This window comes from Pseudoliparis swirei, chromosome 21, assembly GCF_029220125.1.
Source record: "Pseudoliparis swirei isolate HS2019 ecotype Mariana Trench chromosome 21, NWPU_hadal_v1, whole genome shotgun sequence".
Classification (NCBI taxonomy): Eukaryota; Metazoa; Chordata; class Actinopteri; order Perciformes; family Liparidae; genus Pseudoliparis; species Pseudoliparis swirei.
In genome coordinates this window covers 15,259,967-15,280,521 of record NC_079408.1, presented here as the reverse complement: position 1 = coordinate 15,280,521, position 20,555 = coordinate 15,259,967, and the positions used below count along the sequence as shown (strand labels likewise).

The following is a 20,555-nucleotide window of genomic DNA, read 5'->3' as shown; positions in this document are numbered from 1 at the left end:
AACACAAAACGCCGCCTCCGCCGTGCTTCAGTGGGCGAGGTGGGGTCCATCAAGTCGTCAGTGGACTTACTCCTTTCTCTTTGTGGGAGATTCTGAATACTGGGGTCAAAGCAGAGTTTCAACCAAGAACAGACGAGCAGTAATCTGTACACGCGTGGGAGCGATGAAGCTTTTCAGGACAGATTCACACGGAAGCTTCGTCACCTTCATAAAGCGCAGAGACGAAAAGAGGAGAGCGGCTGGAGGGAAAGAAGGTCCCGGTGAGGTTTCAGGAGCCCCGAAATTAAAGATCCTACCTTCTGGATTTTCTTCGGGTCCTTGGCGGCGCCCTCCCGCGGCGGGATTTTCCCAAACAGCTTCCAGCCGGCGTCCCTCTGCTCCGCCGGCCGGCTGTCCGTCACCCGCCTGGCAAACATGCTCCTGAGAGACGGATGGAGAGAGAGAGAGAGAGAGAGAAAGAAGGGGGGGGGGGGATTAGATTGGAGGAACACACATGAAGGTCATGACGGCATAATGAGCGCAGAAGGTCGAAGGCAGCACCATGATGGCTCTCCGGGTCTCCGTGTGGGTCCCCAGAGACCACAGGTAGTGTGTGTGTGTGTGTGTGTGTGTGTGTGTGTCAATTCTGAGATGAGCTCACAAAAGGGATTCTGGGGTTTTAAGAGGCCACCTGAAGAGCATTTTAACCACCTGTGTGACATCAGTGATGTAGCCAGACACGTTAAAGCGTAAGAAGCCGTTTCTCTGCTTCCTTACTGGAGGAACGCGATGCTCTTCTATCGACGGCGTGCCCGGCCTTCCCTCCGTCAGCCGTCCAGCAGAGCGCCGTTGTCTCTGAGCTTTCATCAAGAGCCTGAATGGAGCGCGGCGGCCGTGAGAGGGCATGAATAAAGCGAAACGGTGGCTAAAGAAATGCTCATGATGACCACGAGGACTCCGCCTCCCGCGTCTCCAGGTTGATGAATGGAAGCAGACGTGAGGCTGGAGGTCGCCGAGCGTTTGTTTTGGAGACGTTTTTAATAATCGGGACATTCGGCCGCCTGCGGTGCTCACCAATCAGCTCCCAGGATTCATCCGCACACAGCCGTAAGGTTGCAAATATGCCCAAAAAAATACACACTAACTGGATTAATATGATTTAACACGAAATTTCGGATGGACGGCAACAACGAGGATTATTTTAATCTAATGATTACTTGAGCAAAATGAGAAAATAAAGAACAAGTTAAGACATGTGCATGCTTAAAGCAACAATATGTAACTTTTGGCACCTTAAAATAACAGCTTGAAAAAAATTGTGCCGCTACAATGACTTTTAATATGACGATTTGCGTCTCCGCTATTGCCATCGGGGGTCTGTGGGGAAATAACTCCGCTATGTAGGATTCTGGAGCCGCCCGGTCCATCCGGGGCGGATGTACTTCGACCTGCTTTCTGGCAGTGATTACGCAATGTCATATAGTGCCACTCCACGCTCGCAGCTCCAGTATAAGGGTAGCTTTTTTATGGAGCTTTTTGGTGTTGTCAACAATATTGTATCCGATCACACGTACTCCACATTTGCAGTCCCCCAAAACAAAAGTAAATGACCGCACACGCATGCTCGCACGCACCCCCACCACCCAAAAAAGCCGGCAAACAGCTGATCGACCAGGCGGAAACATGGCGAGGCGCCGCGTTCAATCCCCGCGCTCCTTCACCCTAGTCCGGTAGGTGCTGGGCCAGTTCACAGTGTTCCTGCGCAGTCTTCGTATTAGTGATCCCGCCCGTTGGTATGAATCCAAAATAGAAAGTCGCCGGATTGCTGCCGTTCTGAGTCCGCCGCCTGTCAGCGCGCTCCAAACAAAAAAAACTCTCGTCACCTTTTATAACCCGTGACACGTACAAATAATAATAATAATAATATTATAATACAGGACAACACATGATCCCAACTCAATACAAGTGTATGCGAGGCTGCATCTATCGTAACTGGGTATTTACGACACTGAAGTAAACGTTAAATACCTAAAAACCTGAAGGGGGCGCTAAAAGGGAAAAACTACATAATGGGGCTTTAAGGAAAACTTGAACTAAGTCAGTTAGTTTGACTCATGGTGAAGAATTTCTAATTTCGGCCATTTAAAAAACAAAACATGTTCGCCAAATAAATGGAGACTTTTGGCCAAATCACAAAAGAAAAACACAGAATTAAGGTAAAAGCTTTTTTCACACCAAGTGAAAATTAAGTATTGGATCATGTTGAAAGGAGCTTAAAGTTAACTTAAAGAACATTTAATCTAGTTTGAGAGTGAAAAATAAACTGAAGTCTAAAGAGAGGTTCAACTTCAAACTCTAAACGTTAAGATACTTGGAGTGCACGTGACGAAGTGAAACCATCTCAAATGGTTTAAAAATTAACAGGAAAGGCCAAGAGAGGCGTGGCCTGTACCGCAACCCCCGTCTTTGTCCATCACGGCTATGACTGTGTGTGTGTAACTCAATCAAATACACATAATTATAACACTGAAGCGCATTTAAAAACGTACAACTCGGCCTCTACGGTGATGTTTTTTAATTAACGCTGACTCAGCAGCAGTTACTGCCACCACTCCAGCGATGTGCTGCGGCTCGCACGTCTCGCCACAGTTCCACATCACGCGTCCGTGTCGGGCCGCTGAGCCAGCGCGCCACGTTTGACCTTCTGTGCTTTCCAGTACGCCAGACCGTAACGTGCACTCTGCTGAAGGAGAACGTGGCGTTTCCTCATTGTGGGGGCGTCGCCAGGCTCGAAACGAACGACGTCACGGACATCGAAACGAGTTATGACAACACAACCGGCGGCACCAGTTCACGCCCTGACATAAGTTACGGGAAGCAGCGGCGTCACCCAGCGCCGCCTGGAGGACACTTTTAAAAAGGCGGCTGCCGCTGATCACAACTATGATGTAAGAGTTTGACTCATAAAAGAAGATAATAACTCGAGGTCTGCTGACAGCTTTATTGTTCAACTCCACTTCTCTCGATCTTCAGAGTGGAAACATTCATGACCCGTGCTCTTGTGTAACCAGAGTTTAATAATAAGGTTCATGACAGCGGAGCAAACTGTGTATGCTGAAAAAGACGAGCAGCACGGTTGAGGCTCTGCAAAAAGAGACTATTGAGCTATTATCTCCAAGGTCATAAAACTTTAAAACATTTATCATAAACAGTGCATTTCACTACCGGTCAAAAGTTTTTAGAACACCATTATTCCAGTTTTTATTGGAATTTAAGCAGTTCAAGTCCAGTGAATAACCTGAAATGGTACAAAGGTCAGCGGTAAACTGCCAGAGGGTAAACTCAAAAAGTTTAGGTTACCAAAAACTGAAAAGTAATGTACATTTCAGGGAACAAGTAATTAAGGGTTAACGACGTGCAGCTGGTCTGGAAGTAAATGAATCCGTGAAAGTTGATGCTACCAATTCCTACAGGTGTCTCCACTTTAGTTGATTACTGTGTGTATAAAGCAGTGGGAACAGACGGTGTCACTACACCTCTGAAGCTTTATGCGGACAGTAGTGTACTGCAGGAAGTCGTATATCGCTCTTATAATGGCAAGAAAAAGGCAAATAACAAAGGAAGAAAGACCATAACAACCCTTAAAAGTGGAGGTCTTTCCTTTAGAGGAATAGAGGTGTAGTGTATTACATAAGTCCACATGTAAAACAGCAGACTAGCTGCAGTGGAGCCTTTGAACCACGGCCGCGCTGCACAGAGTGACCCTGCTGCTGTAAAACAACGCTGCACAGCTCAAGGAGCAGAGGTCAACCCCGAGGTCAACACCGGACTTCAAGTCTCAACTTTTAACAGCTCGTACGACGGTGGAGCCGAGCTGGCGTCCACAGGGGGAACGGGGCTCTCATTCAGGCCGCCGGCTACGCTCCAGTGCTCAAGTGGAGCGGCTCGGCGGCGCGTTGAACGCCAGCCGAGGCTTCGATGTTGACGGAGTTTCACGAGGCGGCTGGCGTCCTACCTGTCGGCGTACAGGAGAAGTGATGGGGTGGCCATCATGCTTTGTGGCTCTAAATCACCTCCTCAAAAAAATTAAACGGGCACCTCGAGGTTGAGCGCTGGAGGAAAGAGCTAATTAAAAAAAAGGAGAGCAGAAACTGGAGCTCTCCGTTTAGGCGAGATGAAGGCCCATGTCTTGAGTTACGGAGAGAAGGGGAATAAAGGTCCACACGGCCGGGGAGTCGAGGCAGAGTGAGATTGTGGAGAAACCCGACGTAACAAGTGGGAGAAAGGGGGAGGAACGGGTGAGAGGAGACGGGAAGGGCACCGAGGGAATGAGTAACTTCTCCACGAGAGGAAGGAGGGATAACAGAGAGAGAGATTGCTGGGGAGGAGTTAAGAAGGGAGTTCCTGCCCGGTAACACATGATGGATCACATTCATTCATTTAACGTCAAATCCGTCACAGGGACAAAAAGAGAGAAAAAGTTCAGCTGAAGACAAATGTTAGTTCTGCAAGTAATCAGTATTACTTTGACCTGCAGGTGGCGCTAGAAGAAGAATCAGAGGATCTCGAGTCATAATCCTGCTCGGGGCACCACGTCCTGTCTAGAGTTGGAATGACCAGCTGACCTCATGAGTCATGAATAAGTAATGATCCCGCCCTGCCTCACGTCCCTGTTGTTCTCATTTATCTGAGGAAGAGTCTCTTGACTGACCTTTCGAAAAGGCTCCTTCAAAATGAAAGAAACATTCATAATTTGGATTATTTTTACAACCAATTGTTCTTAAATCACAAACTTATTAACAGAGAATCAAAGAAATACAAATAAGGGAGAGAGGAGCTTGCGATGTGGTAACACCAGCCAAATCAGGCGGGGGGGGGGGGGACGACCACGACCTCAACTCCACACTAACTGGTGGCAGGAGCCTCAAGGCAGCACACAATGAGGCTGGTGCACATGCAACACTTCTGTTTTCTATAGTAAATAATAAACAAGTACTGATGATTTAAGCTTTTACATGCGTGATGTGCAGCCAGATGAAAATACATTTCAGACATTTACAAAGAAAGTGTCATTTCTCCCTCAGCTCGTGAACGTTAGTGAGACATTATACTTTCAACACCCCGCTGAGCATTAATAAGCACGATATAAATACTGTTCATCTGCCTTTAGTAACCTTTCTAGTGTACTATTAGGACATTTTATCAATGTGCAGTATTTGTCAACATTTATAATCCATAAAGACGAATGTTATAGTAATTATAAATGACAAATTCATAAATAAACTGCCTATAAATACATTGTTGTGCGTGTCAGTTAATAGAAAATGTATTACGTGTTAATAAACTGTTTATTATTAAATACGGGGGCTTGAAGTGGATGAATGCCGGTGCAGCTCCAAACAAATGATAGAGCAAGAAAATATAGGAATGATATTTAATTTTTACACCTTGTGTGTTGAGTCAATGAAAGTGACATATTTAAAAAGCTATTTAGACAAACCATTGCAATGGATGGAGTTACAAAAGAACGAATGCATTAAGAGTATAAAATAAATAAATACACTACCGTTCAAAAGTTTGGGATCACTTAGAAATGTCCTTATTTTTCAAAGAAAAGCATTGTTTTTTTCAATGAAGATAACATTAAATCAATCAGAAATACACTCTATACATTGTTAATGTGGTAAATGACTATTCTAGGTGGAAACGTCTGGTTTCTAATGAAATATCTCCATAGGTGTATAGAGGCCCATTTCCAGCAACTATCACTCCAGTGTTCTAATGGTACATTGTGTTTGCTAATCGCCTTAGAAGACTAATGGATGATTAGAAAACCCTTGAAAACCCTTGTGCAATTATGTTAGCACAGCTGAAAACTGTTTTGCTGATGAGAGAAGCTATAAAACTGGCCTTCCTTTGAGCTAGTTGATTATCTGGAGCATCACATTTGTGGGTTCGATAACTCTCAAAATGGCCAGAAAAATAGAAGTTTCCTGTGAAACTCGCCAGTCTATTCTTGTTCTTAGAAATGAAGGCTATTCCATGCGAAATTGCAAAGAAACTGAAAATGTCCTCCAGCGGTGTGTACTACTCCTTCAGAGAACAGCACAAACGGGCTCTAACCAGAGCAGAAAGAGAAGTGGGAGGCCCCGGTGCACAACTCAGCAAGAAGACAAGTACATTAGAGTCTCTAATTTGAGAAATAGACGCCTCACAGGTCCTCAACTGGCAGCTTCTTTAAATGGTACCCAAAACGCCAGTGTCAACGTCGACAGTGAAGAGGCGACTCCGGGATGCTGGCCTTCTAGGCAGAGTGGCAAAGAAAAAGCCTTATCTGAGACTGGCCAATGAAAAGAAAAGATTGGTATGGGCAAAAGAACACAGGCATTGGACAGAGGAAGATTGGAAAAAGGTGTTCTGGACAGATGAATCCAAGTTTGAGGTGTTTGGATCACACAGAAGAACATTTGTGAGACGCAGAACAGGTGAAAAGATGCTGGAAGAGTGCCTGACACCATCTGTCAAGCATGGTGGAGGTCATGTGATGGTCTGGGGCTGCTTTGGTGCTGGTAAAGTGGGAGATTTGTACCAGGTAAAAGGGATTTTAAATAAGGAAGTGCTGTCCTGATGGTTCCGGTTGATAAACTATTACAACTTAACAGAAGGCTATCACTCCATTTTGCAACGCCATGCCATACCCTGTGGGAAGCGCTTGATTGGAGCAAATTTCCTCCTCCAACAGGACAATGACCCAAAGCAGACCTCCACATTGTGCAAGAACTATTTAGGGAAGAAGCAGGCAGCTGGTATGCTGTCTGTAATGGAGTGGCCAGCACAGTCACCAGATCTCAACCCCATTGAGCTGTTGTGGGAGCAGCTTGACCGTATGGTCCGCAAGAAGTGCCCATCAAGCCAATCCAACTTGTGGCAGGTGCTTCAGGAAGCGTGGGGTGAAATTTCAACAGATTACCTCAACAAATTAAAGCAACACTATGTAACTTTTGGACCTTAAAATAACAGCTTGAAAAAAATTGTGCCGCTACAATGACTTTTAATATGACGATTTGCGTCTCCGCTATTGCCATCGGGTGTCTGTGGGGAAATAACTCCGCTATGTAAGATTCTGGAGCCGCCCGGTACATCCGGCGGATGTACTCGACCTGCTTTCTGGCAGTGATTACGCAATGTCATATAGTGCCACTCCACGCTGGCAGCTCCAGTATAAGGGTAGCTTTTTTATGTAGCTTTTTGGTGTTGTCAACAATATTGTATTCGATCACACGTACTCCACATTTGCAGTCCCCCCAAAACAAAAGGCGCGCGCACCCCCCCCCCCCCCAAAAGCCGCAAACAGCTGATTGACCAGGCAGAGACGTGGCGAGGCGCCGCGTTCAATCCCCGCGCCCCTTCACCCTAGTCCGGTAGGTGCTGGGCCAGTTCACAGTGTTCCTGCGCAGTCTTCTATTAGTGATCCCGCCCGTTGGTATGAATCCAAAATAGAAAGTCGCTGGATTGCTGTCGTTCTGAGTCCGCCGTCGGTCAGCGCTCAAACAAAAACCCTCGCGTCACCTCCCCCTCGTCACCTTTTATAACCCGTGACACGTACAAATAATAATAATAATAATATTATAATACAGGACAACACATGATCCCAACTCAATACAAGTGTATGCGAGGCTGCATCTATCGTCACTGGGTATTTACGACACTGAAATCGATACCTAAATACCTACAAACCTGAAGGGGGCGCCAAAAGTGAAAAGTTACATAGTGTTGCTTTAACAGCTAAAATGCCAAAGGTCTGCAATGCTGTAATTTCTGCAAAAGGAGCATTCTTTGACGAAAGCAAAGTTTGAAGAAAAAAATTAATACTTCAAATACAAATCATTATTTCTAACCTTGTCAATGTCTTGACTATATTTTCTCTACATTTTGCAACTCATTTGATAAATAAAAGTGTGAGTTTTCATGGAAAACACGAAATTGTCTGGGTGATCCCAAACTTTTGAACGGTAGTGTACATTTAAATAAAATGAATAAAATAAATAAAATAAATAAAATAAATAAAATAAATAAAATAAATAAAATAAATAAAATACATTCTGAACGTACCTGTTGAACAAGCTCGCCAGAGGTCCCAGTTTCTTTTGTCTGCCATCCTCTTCCTCTTGCGTGCCACCGGACCCGGGATGCGGTCTCACTGGACCCCACAGGTCTCTGGGGTCCACCGGCGACGAGGACAGCGTCACATCGGAGAAATGCGCGGCGCCGCTGTTGTCCGTCTCCATGGTAACAATGGCGCTGGAGTCTGACGTGACGGTGAGGTCCAGGATGTCTTCGTTGGAGACCGACAGCTCGGTGCTCATGCTGGACACGCTGCACACGGAGACGTCGTCGCTGCGGTTCAGAGCTCCGCCCCCGAGACCCGTCGCCGTTGTTGCGGTGAGTCGGAGGGCGGGGCTAAAGAGGCGGCTGGAGTCGTACCCGCTGCGGGGGAAGGTGGAGGATTTGCGGATGGCGTTGCCGTGAAAGCGATTGTCATTTAAAGTCAAAGTGGCGGGAGAGTAGGAGCTGGAGTCCGGGACGAAGCCTCCGTCACCGGGCCGGTGGTGGAGGATTGGCTCCGGGGGGTTGATCTCCAGGGTGGGGATACCAGAGTCCTGGGAGGTCAAGCTGTGGCTGTCCTGGTTCAGGTCCGAGTAGCTCTTCTGTGGGCTGCAGTAATAGATGGGGGTGGAGGAGCAGGACGGCCTGTAACTGGGCAGGACGGACTCCCGGTGCTGGATGGTGCTGGTTTCCTGGTGGTTGGTCCCATCGTGGAGGTCAGAGGCCGTCGGGTCTGTCGCTATGCAGCCGTTCTCCACGATGACTTCTCCAGACACACCTTCAAACGGAGAAGCACTTAAGATTCATTTATATCAATCTTTACGACGTTTTTTTATTTAATAAAATTAGGAAAAAGTAAATAATTGTGAAAAGGAACTATGAGGAACTTTGATGTGGTTATGAAACGGGCTCAAGATGTGCTTCTGTCTAATGTATAACAAGACCATCAGCAAGAAGATGTTCTCCATAGTTATCCTGAAGGACTGCAACACACCAAGAAAGACCCTTGGTGAAGCTTTAAGGTCTGGGGTGCAGGATCTGTGAAACTGAAACTTCTGTGAGCCAATCGTGGAGGAGAACTACCATATCACATATATATATATATATATGTGTATATTAGGGATGCACCGATCTGATCGGCGCCGATCCATATCGGCCGATATTCCCATGATTGGTTTTGAACGGCCGATCAAATGATGTAACATCTGCGAGAACTATCAGAGACGTTTCAATCGCCGCGCACCGCAACGGAGACGATGCGCCCGGCGAGGGCCGCAGAGTGAGAGGTCCACGAGGGGATCCTCACCACCGAGCGGCGTCCCCGTCCCCCGAGTTGAATCTCTGGGTCAACTCAGCCGACTCTCACATGTCTGAGCCCCAGTGGCGGGCCGTGGGCCTGGGGCCTGGGCCTTCAGTGAGGTCCTACACAGTCCCACCCGAATTAATCCACCTCTTATTACTATCATTATGATGCCATGGCTCTAGATCAGGGCTGCTCAATACGTCGATCGCGACCTACCGGTCGATCGCGGCGTAGTATTGGTAGATCGCATGACATTGAAAAAAATTGGCCCGCCCCCGTCATTTTCTCTATAGCACGTCTTTGTTCATTTATTAAACTAAACAGCCGTCTGATGTTGATCGTATCTACACAACAGCATGTCATTCCTCTCGGCTCTCCGTCTCGCGCGCTGCAGAATGCGCGCATCGGGACGGAAAAAAAGAAGAAGAAAAAAGTCACTTGCACTAGTTTGTTCACTAAACAGGGCATTGTCGCACCCAAAGCAGTTTCACCGTGATGATAAAGACACATAACTATTCACTGAAAATAAAAGAAAGAAAACAAATAATTTGCAACAAAGGCTATTTGCCATTTTATTTTGTGCCAAACATACAGACACATTTAATAAAAAATAGAATGCATTGTATGCCTACTCACCAAAGACTGATTATTTGAACACAAAATCCATCCTTCTTTCTTTCCTCAAGAAGACTTCAATGACTCTGTTGTACAGTCTATCAAATTCAGTTTCCTAGTTCTGAGGTTCTGCATCTACCTGCCCATAGGCCCCGCCTCTCAATATTGGTAATCCAATCAAAAGACGTGCAGCACTCCGCCTGCTCGCTGCTCCTGTGCCGGTTCCGGGGCGAGCTAGCTGGCCTACAGGAGCCAACTCTAAATCTGATTGGTTGACACAACATTGTCATTCCCATTCACTTTAAGCTACCAGCGCCCGCAATGTTGATTCTGAAGGCCTAAGGGCAGATTTTAGCCCCCTGGCAACACACGATGGCTGAATATGATTCGATAAAAGATCTAACATAAAGACCAGCCCTCCAAATCTCAACCTGGCGCTGGCAGCAGTGCAACCAAGAGGAACGCTATGAAATTAAGAGAATAACTCTTACTCTGGGAAATAATTGAATACATATTTGTGGGAAAATATATTTAGAAAAAAAAAAATATTCTGATGATGTTTAGGCCAGCAGAGAAGGCCTTGCTGGCCCTGACGGCCCGCCACTGCTGAGCCCCTATAGACTGATGTTGACGGTAAACACATTCGATCGGGAGCGCGCAAGGGTTTTGATAAAGTTAGCGGAAGGATTTACGTGACAACATCCGGTTTGGCAAAGTTAGCGGAAAGAACCACGTGAAACAACATCCGTTTTTCAAAATAAGATGTCGACAAATCATACACGAACATATAAAAGTAAACCATGAACTGATTTAGTATCTTTATCGTTTCTGAGATTTAGCTTAAATTATGCAGGGTTTTTCCTGGGTCAAAATGGGTCTTCGGTGCTCCCAAATTTTTTTTAGCCGCGCTACGCGCGCACCATCTATTCATGCAGTTGGGCTGTTGAGTGAGTGATCAGCAGCTGGCAATGGAGGACTCAAAATGACTTAAGTATAAATAAATACATAAATAAATGCATGAATAAATATGGGAATAAATAAATAAATGCTTAAATAAATGTATAAATAAATACAGGAATGAATAAATATACGTTATAAATCAACAGGACATCATTAAATAAATATATTTATACATTTCTGTATTTCTTCATTTATTTATTTCTCTATTTATGTGTCTACACGTATTTCTTCATTTATGTATGTTTGACATTTACGTGTCCGTATATTCAAATGAGCCGGGCGGTCCGAACCTCTGTCTAAAGCATGATTGGTCACCGGAGTGTGATGCACCTGGTCTGTTGTGCTCTACTACTTCTGCCTGGCACATGATGCTGAAGTTGACTCGCTCAGCTAACCGTTAGCAGAAGTTAGCCGAGACAGCTTTTTGACTTCAGCCGTTTATCAATTCCAAGAACACTGAGTACAGACTTGTGTTCTTCTGGAGTCTGGTCTTTATAGTCCAGACTCGAGGACGCAGGATGGTCTTTCTGGTCGTGTGACGTCACCACATCAACTGTTATTGTTCATACTTTACAGTGGAGTAGAATGTGTTGCGGTGTTCACTGTCGTTTGGCGTATACTCCGCCCACAGTAGCCTGGTACTTGTTCCCGAATAAACGGTAATAACTATAAAACGTCTCGTAGCTTTCCATTCTGACCCAGGGTCGCTACAATATGAAGTTATGAATCTCAGTCAAATTGACATAACGTTATCTTTTAATAAATAATAAACTCGTTGTGCTCTTTAGATCCTCCAAAACCTAATTATATCTCATGTTTAGCCGCTACGGAGACGTCAGAGCCAGCGGAGCATTTAAAAAAGTCCTGCCGAGATCAGGCTTCTCTCGGCGGCGCCCGGAGCTCAGTGGTCCCGCGAGCAGGACCTCAAATCTCCGTCGCATATCCTTATTAGGCTGAATCTCGATAAACCGACCACAGATTTGATGCTTAAACAACTAACTTCTCGGCTCAAAACATCCTTAAATTGCATCCCGTGACTCAACAACAGTAGTATTTAGAATGTACAGACAAGAATGCATAATACACGCTGTTCGTCTACAGGTCCCGCCCCCCTGAAGCTGTAAACCTCGGGGAATCACTGAACTCGATTACTATTGATCCAAACAGGACGAGGGTTCGGCTGTAGCCTCCTTGAAACATACTATTGAGAACATATTCGCTGACATGCACGTGATGAACTGTTTTTTGTTTGTTTTTTTCATCGCAGACTTTTTTTTGCCTTAGGCGCTCGGGATTTGTCATAGGCGCTCGGGAAAACGGAGTAGGCGCGCGCCCAAATGTTCTCTATGCAGGAAAAACCCTGTTATGCTAACATTAAAACATTTTTACTGTACCAAGGAAGAGTTTATAAAAATAAGTCAGACTTTTGTATGTGAAGAAAAGTCCTGTATATAGATTTCCCCAAGAGCTCCAGGAAATGAATAATGCAGATGTGTTCCATACATATCTGAAATCCCCTACAATAGCAATCAAACAATTTTAATGTATTAATTAGGACATTTTTCAAAGTAAAAGGCCTAAATGTTTAAAGAAATCGGTAATTTCTTCAATGTTTGAGGTGCTTTATATATGTATTTCCTCATAGTCCTAGGCAATAATGCTACACAATAAATAGAATGCTTCAATCGACACCGTGATCGGTATTATCGGATCGGCAGGTACTGAGTTCAGTGATCGGCGCCAAAAACCTGATCGGTGCATCTCTAGTGTATATATACAGGACTGTCTCAGAAAATTAGAATATTGTGATAAAGTTCTTTATTTTCTGTAATGCAATTAAAAAAACAAAAATGTCATGCATTCTGGATTCATTACAAATCAACTGAAATATTGCAAGCCTTTTATTCTTTTAATATTGCTGATTATGGCTTACAGCTTAAGAAAACTCTAAAATCCTATCTCATAAAATTTTAATATTTCCTCAGACCAAGTTAAAAAAAAGATTTATAACAGCTGAGTGTTTGTCAAGGCTCAGGAAACCCTTGCAGGTGTTTCGAGTTAATTAGACAATTCAAGTGATTTGTTTAATACCCTACTAGTATACTTTTTCATGATATTCTAATATTTAGAGATAGGTTATTTGAGTTTTCTTAAGCTGTAAGCCATAATCAGCAATATTAAAAGAATAAAAGGCTTGCAATATTTCAGTTGATTTGTAATGAATCCAGAATGCATGACATTTGTTTTTTTTAATTGCATTACAGAAAATAAAGCACTTCATCACAATATTCTAATTTTCTGAGACAGTCCTGTATATATATATATACACAAACACAGATTTATTATATAGATAAATATATTCACACACTTATTGTATATATATATTAGGGCTGTGAAACGATTACAATTTTTAATCAGGTTAATCACAGGTTTCTGTGGATTAATCATGATTAATCACATATATACATTTACAGGGCTCTCAAGACAGGCAAGAGCTCCGAGAAAAGTTGTTGACGGGGGGGGGTGCTAGTGACTTTTCTTTGCTTCGTCCCGATGCGAGCAGACCGGCATCGGAACTCTGCGGCGACCGCAATCGACATATTGAACACACCTGCATTAAAACATTAAAGAGCCGAGTTTTTTTCAGCGTGAGAAATACAATGTGTGGCGGGAGTGCGTGAGTTAAGACCGAAATGCGTGAGTCTCACGCTCAATGCGTGACACTTGAGAGCCCTGCATTTATACACAGTGGGGGCACATAACTTGCTCACCAGTGCGCGCGCTAGCATCGCGCGAGCCGAGAGAGGAGTTGTTGACGCGGGGGGGGGGGGGGTGCAAGTGACTTGTTTTCGTCCCGAGCATCCGAGCTCTGCGGCGCGCGAGACGGAGATCGGAGTCGTGTTAACGCGACACGTAGAGACAGAATGACATGCTGCTGTAGACGACCAACAACAGACGGATTGGAAGCTCATTCTGCGCATGCGTTAAATGAGTTAAAAAAATAAATAAAAAATAATCCTGTAATTTAATTAACTGAGTTAACACGTTATTTTTCACAGCACTAATATATATATATATATATGCACACAAACACATTATGTAGATACAAAGGAGGATGTCAAAGGCTAGCATGTGCTTTGGTCGCCTTCGTGAAAGACTCTGGAAAAACTACCATGTCAGAAAGAGTAAAAGGCAAAAAATACCGAGCGATCGTACTTTCCTCTCTGTTGTACGGGGCTGAGACATGGACAGTGTACAGGAGTCAAGTGAAGAAGCTACACACTTTTATGATGAGACACCTGCGGTCGATCATGAAAATCAAATGGCAGGACAGGGTGACTAACATGGAGATTCTCAAACGAGCAGGACTCCCTTCTCTGGAAGACCTTATCAGAAAGACTCTCCGCTGGACAGGACACCTTCTGAGAATGCCAACCGACAGCAGCCATATGGATATTTATATATATTATATATATATACTAGGGCTGTCAGCGTTAACGCGTTAATCTATGCGATTAATTTGGCCGCGTTAACGCACTAAAATATTTTAACGCAATTAACGCAACTTTGTTTACTTCCGGTGTTCGTTGAAGTTTTTACACTCAAACCGAGTGTCAAGCCGCGGCAATACGGTTTAACACTGTTTCCGTTTTTAAAACAATTATTTCTCCGCGAAAATAAGGAGCATAAATCAGTTTAAACTCGTGGATGAATCAGTCGTGTTTCCTCCTCCGCTCCTTCCTCCCGTCTCCCCCTCTGATACACAGAGGGGCGACGTGTCGGGTGACGCGGCGCGGAAAGAACTCGTCACACGAAACCTTCAACGTGATTGGTCAATCCGTTTGTCTGTCAACATGTTGGGGAAAAAACAACCAATGAACACTCAGTAAATCACAAAGGACCTCCCACCTCACGGGTGAGGATCTATAGCAGCCTGTCAGTCAGAGAGCAGAGAACACGGCGGGAGGACAATGAGCCTCATTGAATAGAGCTGAGATTGTTCTGGAATGTTTGATGTAGAACACGTGGGGGTGTGTCATATGCAAACGTCTTTAAAAGGTGAATTTTGTTGTTGTAAAATGTATAAAATGCCCCCAGCCTCCAGAGGGTGAACGTGATATATGTGAATGTCAGTCAGTTACCAAGGCCACTGGTTCTGCTGTTGTGTTAAAGATGACAGGACCAATGGGGTCTCAATATACTTCTTTTTTAAAAACTAATCTGATGTTTCGCTGAAGAAACAATTTATCATCCACAATATTAAATACCTCGCTGGCACTTTATAGGTAGGAGCCTCTTTGAAACACAGCTCTGTGTGAAGTTTGGTCTTTAAAAAGAATGAACTTTTAACTTTTAATTGCGATTAATTAATCGCAATTTCAAAATGTGCGATTAATTAGTTAATTTTTTTAAATCGATTGACAGCCCTAATATATACACATACTAGATTTTATATATCTACATATTATATATAGATATTTTAGATATTTATATATATTATGACTAAATGTTTTGTGAGGAAGGAGATGCATTTATTCATGCCTCAATTATATGTTTTGGTGAGAAATACTAAATGTAAAAATAATGTTTTACAACTCCACAGCGGACCTTTTAAACCCTGATCTATCGCATTTTCTTATGTTTTTTATTTCATGCTTCTGTACTTAATTATTTTATTTCAGCCTCTCATATTTACATTTTATATGGAAACATTTTAAACTGCAATTAGTTATTTTGAGATGGACAGAAAGTTAATCTGCAACCATTTAAATCATTGTCACATATCAACAATGTCGAACATTCGCCGGCTCCATCGGTGTGTGGACCTGAGACTGGGGGGGGGGGGGGGGGGGGGGGGGGTCATTTGAAAAGGTCACCTCGGACTTCAATTATAATTCAAATGTCTTTGTTTATTACAAAATGCCAATAACAGTGAAATACAGCGTTAGCAAAAGCTTTCATCACAGGAACTGGGTGTGGAAGCCCTGAGAGGTGAAAACTAATCCCACAGCATGAAACCAGAGTGTGCCTGTAATGTGAACTCCTGCTGGGGGAAGCTAAGCTGAGGCCAGCGAGTCGGGCGCTCAAAGGCATCAGAACCCCGGCCCGCTACACTCTCAGCTCAGGTTGGATCCAGTGCCAAGTCTCAAATCTGTAAAATCTCACTATTATACAAGGTTATAATGATATCATCATTATAACCTTGTACAGCAAACATGTTGAAATGTCCTTCACAGTAAACACTCTGCCACTCGAGGAGGTTTTAACCACAAGGCCAACTCCAACATGGGCGTGCATGTTCTTGTTCAGAAGTCCTGATTAAAACAAAAGGGATCGTCTCCTCAACCCAATCACCCACATGAGCACACACACACACAAACACGCCGACGTTATTACCAGTATGAAGTCAACATGACCACATGTGGGGAAACTGCAGATTTTCTATGAGATTTGTTGAGACACAATATCAAATTCTCAAGGGGTCAAAGCCTGGAATGCTGGTGTGATGCAGATAATACAAGGCACATGACACGCCGCCTGGGTGTCCCCGTCGGTTTGTTCCAATGTAGCTGTATGTGCTTTTAAAACACATCAAAAGTTTATTTAAATGGAATTTAAAAAAATGTTTTTATTGGTTTTCCAACTACATTTTGCAGGACGGAGGTGACACATGAACAAGTCCAGTTAGATATGAATGCAGACAGGCTGTACCAATTAAAAATATGTTTAAGAGCCATGGCTCTATACCTGTGGGGGTCAACGTTTACATTTAATGTAAAGAAAATAATAAAATAAAAAATGTATAATTTAAATGGATGCCGAATTGGATAATTTTTTCTGGATGAATTAATGACGTACTCTAACTTATTTGAAGCCAAACGTATATAAACTGTCTGGTTAAGAGTAAAACAATTATCAAAAATGTGACTATTATTTTTAATGTATTAATTAATTCACAAAACGCCACATGTCGTGGTGTATCGACTAGAAATGCAGTTTTGACCTGGAACGCGCCTAGAGGTGACCCGCGCGCGCTCTGTCCCGTGCGCGTGTCAACAGTGACAACTCCGAGTGTTTGACGGCGCGTGGACGCGACCTACCACAGCGGCTGTCTCTGCGGTCCCGGGTACCGGGGGTCGTGTTCGCCATGTTTGTTGCCGTTGCTGCTACAGGTGGTTGGCAGGTAGCCGCGGGATGGAGCGGTCCATGGTCACGCGGTGGCCGCCCTCAGCTCCCCGCCGCCTCCTCAGGGCTGCTTAGAGTTCACAAACAAGCACCGGGGGAGTTAATTAGTCAGGACGAACACAGTACGGGGGAGGAAGAGGAGGAAGAAGGCTGGTTCACATAAACACCACGTCTACCGGGACTCGCTCGCCGAGCGCACTTGCCGCTGACGCCGACAAACGACGGCTTGTCGCAGCGGGGAAATAGAGTTAAAATGCCGGAGATGCTTTTCGCTGTCATGGCACCGCTCGCGGGAGACGATGCGCGGGCTCCGGTGTATCAGAAAACAAGCGCATCTCTTAAAGTTGACCCGGTGTCGGTCACATTTCGTACCTGTTTTGACGCTTCCGCCGCCATTTTAAAAAAACAAACTTGTGACGTGAGTGCGGTGCAATCGAGTCACGAGCGCTCACCGTCGATAGGTTTACCTGTGGAACGGAAGGCATTAATAATCGAGACTCGCTCACAGGCTCCTCGTCCAGGGACGTTTTGTTCGAGAAGAGGAATCCCCAGAATGCAATTTTTTTATGTGTCAACTGTCGTGAAGGTTAACATATTTTGTATTTATTTTGGTGTAATATTTAGTGTTTCAAGCTCCAGAATAACGATTTACAGCCTCGATGGTAAACTTGTAATTCATTTATCTGGTTGATGAAACATGTTTCAACTAAATAAATAAAATAAAAAGTAAACACAAAAAGGGACGTTCAGCAGGTGTTATATCAAACAAGTTAAGAACAATATCAATATACATAACATACAGAAACAATACTGTATATAAAATGTGCATAGGAACTTTAATTCTAGGCATTCAATATAGTTCAATCTAAAATATATAATTGGTGCCAGATCACAGAAAAGACATTAAAGTTAAACTACAGCATATGAGCACATCATAGTACACGTCATATATTGTCATGTCATATATATATGAATAACTATATATAAATATATGTAAAATAACTAGCAAATGAGCACATCATAAGAAAGAGATGTATATAAAATAACTATAGATATGAATAACTAGTAAATGACAAGTTTAAGACATGTCAGATATAACGATATATATTAATAACTATGTATAAATAACGATATATATAATATTAATATATAATAAATAAAATCAATATATAAATAACAATATACAACTATAAATAATGATATATATAAATAAATAAAATATTCTATACTCCTAATCCTATGTGGATTACTAAAAATATGGCATCAAAATATCAAGTAACACCCAATAAATGCTGAAGTGATGGTAGCATTATTTCAGTGCAACCTATTGGATGCAGTTCACCAGACTTACGGCCTCTTTCGGTGGTTTTCTTTTGAGTAACACACAACTAGAATGTGACTTTCAATTGGAAATGTATCTCAAATGTTTGATGTTTTCACCACAACATTAAGCATTAATAAGTAATCTGATGGGAACATAGTCACCCTGCCCTCTAGTGTCACCTCGAGGTCGAGGATTTTAAATGTAAAGTCTCCACGTTGGTTAATACACAACAAAGTACAATAAAAAACACACAGGCACATTCATAGGCTGAGGTTTGGTTTATTCCTTTATTAGATGTTAAGAAAAATCCACAATGAAACAAAATAATTTTCTCAGGGTGAACATGAAATCAGAACAACACCGCTACTCGGGACGGGTGGGGTGGGGGGGCAGAGAGGGAGAGGGAAGGGTGAAGGAGAGTCGAGGTGGGAATGAAAAGACGTTTCAGGGCGCGGTTCTTCAGACCACAACGAAACCCGGCGACCCCGCCACAGTCCTTCCAAAATGCATAAACCCTCACTGAATGCATTTTACTTTTTAAATGTTCTAAATCTTCAACACGGCCTATCAAAACGGAAGAGTCAAATGGAGAAAGGTCCAACTCCCATCTAAGTGCTTTTCTTGTGACACATTCACTCGGATTCACACGCAGTCCTGGACATTCTTCCAATCACTGATTTAACCTCACTTATATATATATTTATATATATTTATTTCTTTTGAAAACCAAAATATTTAGTTAAATCCAACATAGCAAAAACAAACAAAAAACAGAGTGTGCCGTTTGCATGCTGCGTGGTTTGCTTGCGTCGACCTCAAGCATCCTCTCACTCAAAAGGAATCGACATGCAGAATGAACTGAATGACTTCTCTGTATATATTCTTGGATGTTTACATGCCAACGTATTGCATAGGACTCAGGGCTATAGAACTCCCCAACACATTGCTGATGCAATCTACAATGGCTTTGTTACCCCCCCGCCCCTAAAACTAGACGTTAATGGCAAGTCACCTCTGCAAAAATAATCTGCCAAACTGAAAAAGAAAAGAAAGTTGTGTGCCATTCACTCCCCGTTTGTCCAGTAGAGGGCCGATCAGCAGGTTCAGGTCTCAGAATTGGGATGGGGAAACAAAAAGGACTCTATAGAGTCCTCCAGTCCATGATGTCTGCTCTACAATCAAAGAAAGGTTTTACACAAATGCATCAATGTCCCAGGTGTGAGAGTAGAGGATGCACGATGCTCATATCAAAAGGTTCCTGAGTGTCGGATGACCGTCAAAGAAAAAGGGGGCAAGACCCTGAAGTTGGATTCACTTTCGTTCAGCTACTCGGGGGTCCTCCGATTTTGTTTTTAACTGAAGTGGCCTTGGACTGAACCAACCGATGCCCGTGTATATACGACCTCTGCATTGTTACATGAGGAGATGGAGGGATGCTTATTCCCATGCTCCGTGACCCTGAAGGCGTCACCCTGCTGCCATCCTCGTGACCGGGTTTGGAAAGATTATATACTATATTTACTTCAACAACATATTCCATTTCTGCCAACAGACCCCTCTCCAATGCACTGAGCTCTTCCTTTTAGATGGAGAGAAAAGGCGTTTGACTTTGATGCTCAGGTGTCACGAGACGGGCCGGTCCAACCACAAGGGGGCGCTTCAAATTCAGGGCCCGCCGATGCGTTCCTCACGCTTCTGAGATAAAGTTCTCGTACACTCATTCTGAACCACAAGTTCTGTTGCCAATACACACACACACACACACAAAGTGAGACATTACTCAATATTTCAAAAGGATATATTGTAAACCAAAAATAAAAACACACCTTGTATGGAGATGGAGAGAGAGAGAGAGAGAGAGAGAGAAAAAAAAAAAGCATTTGTACCGTAGAGTAATGACGCCATGTTTTTGGTTTTAACCTCCAGCCCCGCCACTTGTTTAGTTACAGGTGTGTTTAGTTGCAACCGGGACAGCGGAGCGTCCGTCTGTCTCCGTGGGGACAAGTGACTGAATGGATGCGTGGTAACGTGAGATTTAATACCCGGAAGTGGCCGTTACCCGACCACTAAGAGGTCACCATA

At 43.7% G+C, this 20,555-nt stretch overlaps 1 protein-coding gene across 2 annotated transcripts in view; it reads right to left on the bottom strand.

The window, feature by feature from the left end:
- The window catches only part of tbc1d14 (TBC1 domain family, member 14), a 36,427-nt gene extending 18,974 nt beyond the window's left edge, over positions 1-17,453 (bottom strand). The window contains exons 1-3 of one of the 2 annotated variants that reach the window (XM_056442486.1): positions 17,065-17,453; positions 8,092-8,863; positions 297-420 (exon numbers count right to left, since the gene is read on the bottom strand). In XM_056442486.1, the coding sequence (XP_056298461.1) occupies positions 297-420; positions 8,092-8,863; positions 17,065-17,113 (945 nt within the window). In that variant the 5' untranslated portion in view covers positions 17,114-17,453. Of the gene's footprint in view, positions 1-296; positions 421-3,994; positions 4,256-8,091; positions 8,864-17,064 lie in introns of those variants that run through there. The other variant, XM_056442487.1, reaches the window with a different exon arrangement.
- Positions 17,454-20,555: the final 3,102 nt, after the last annotated feature.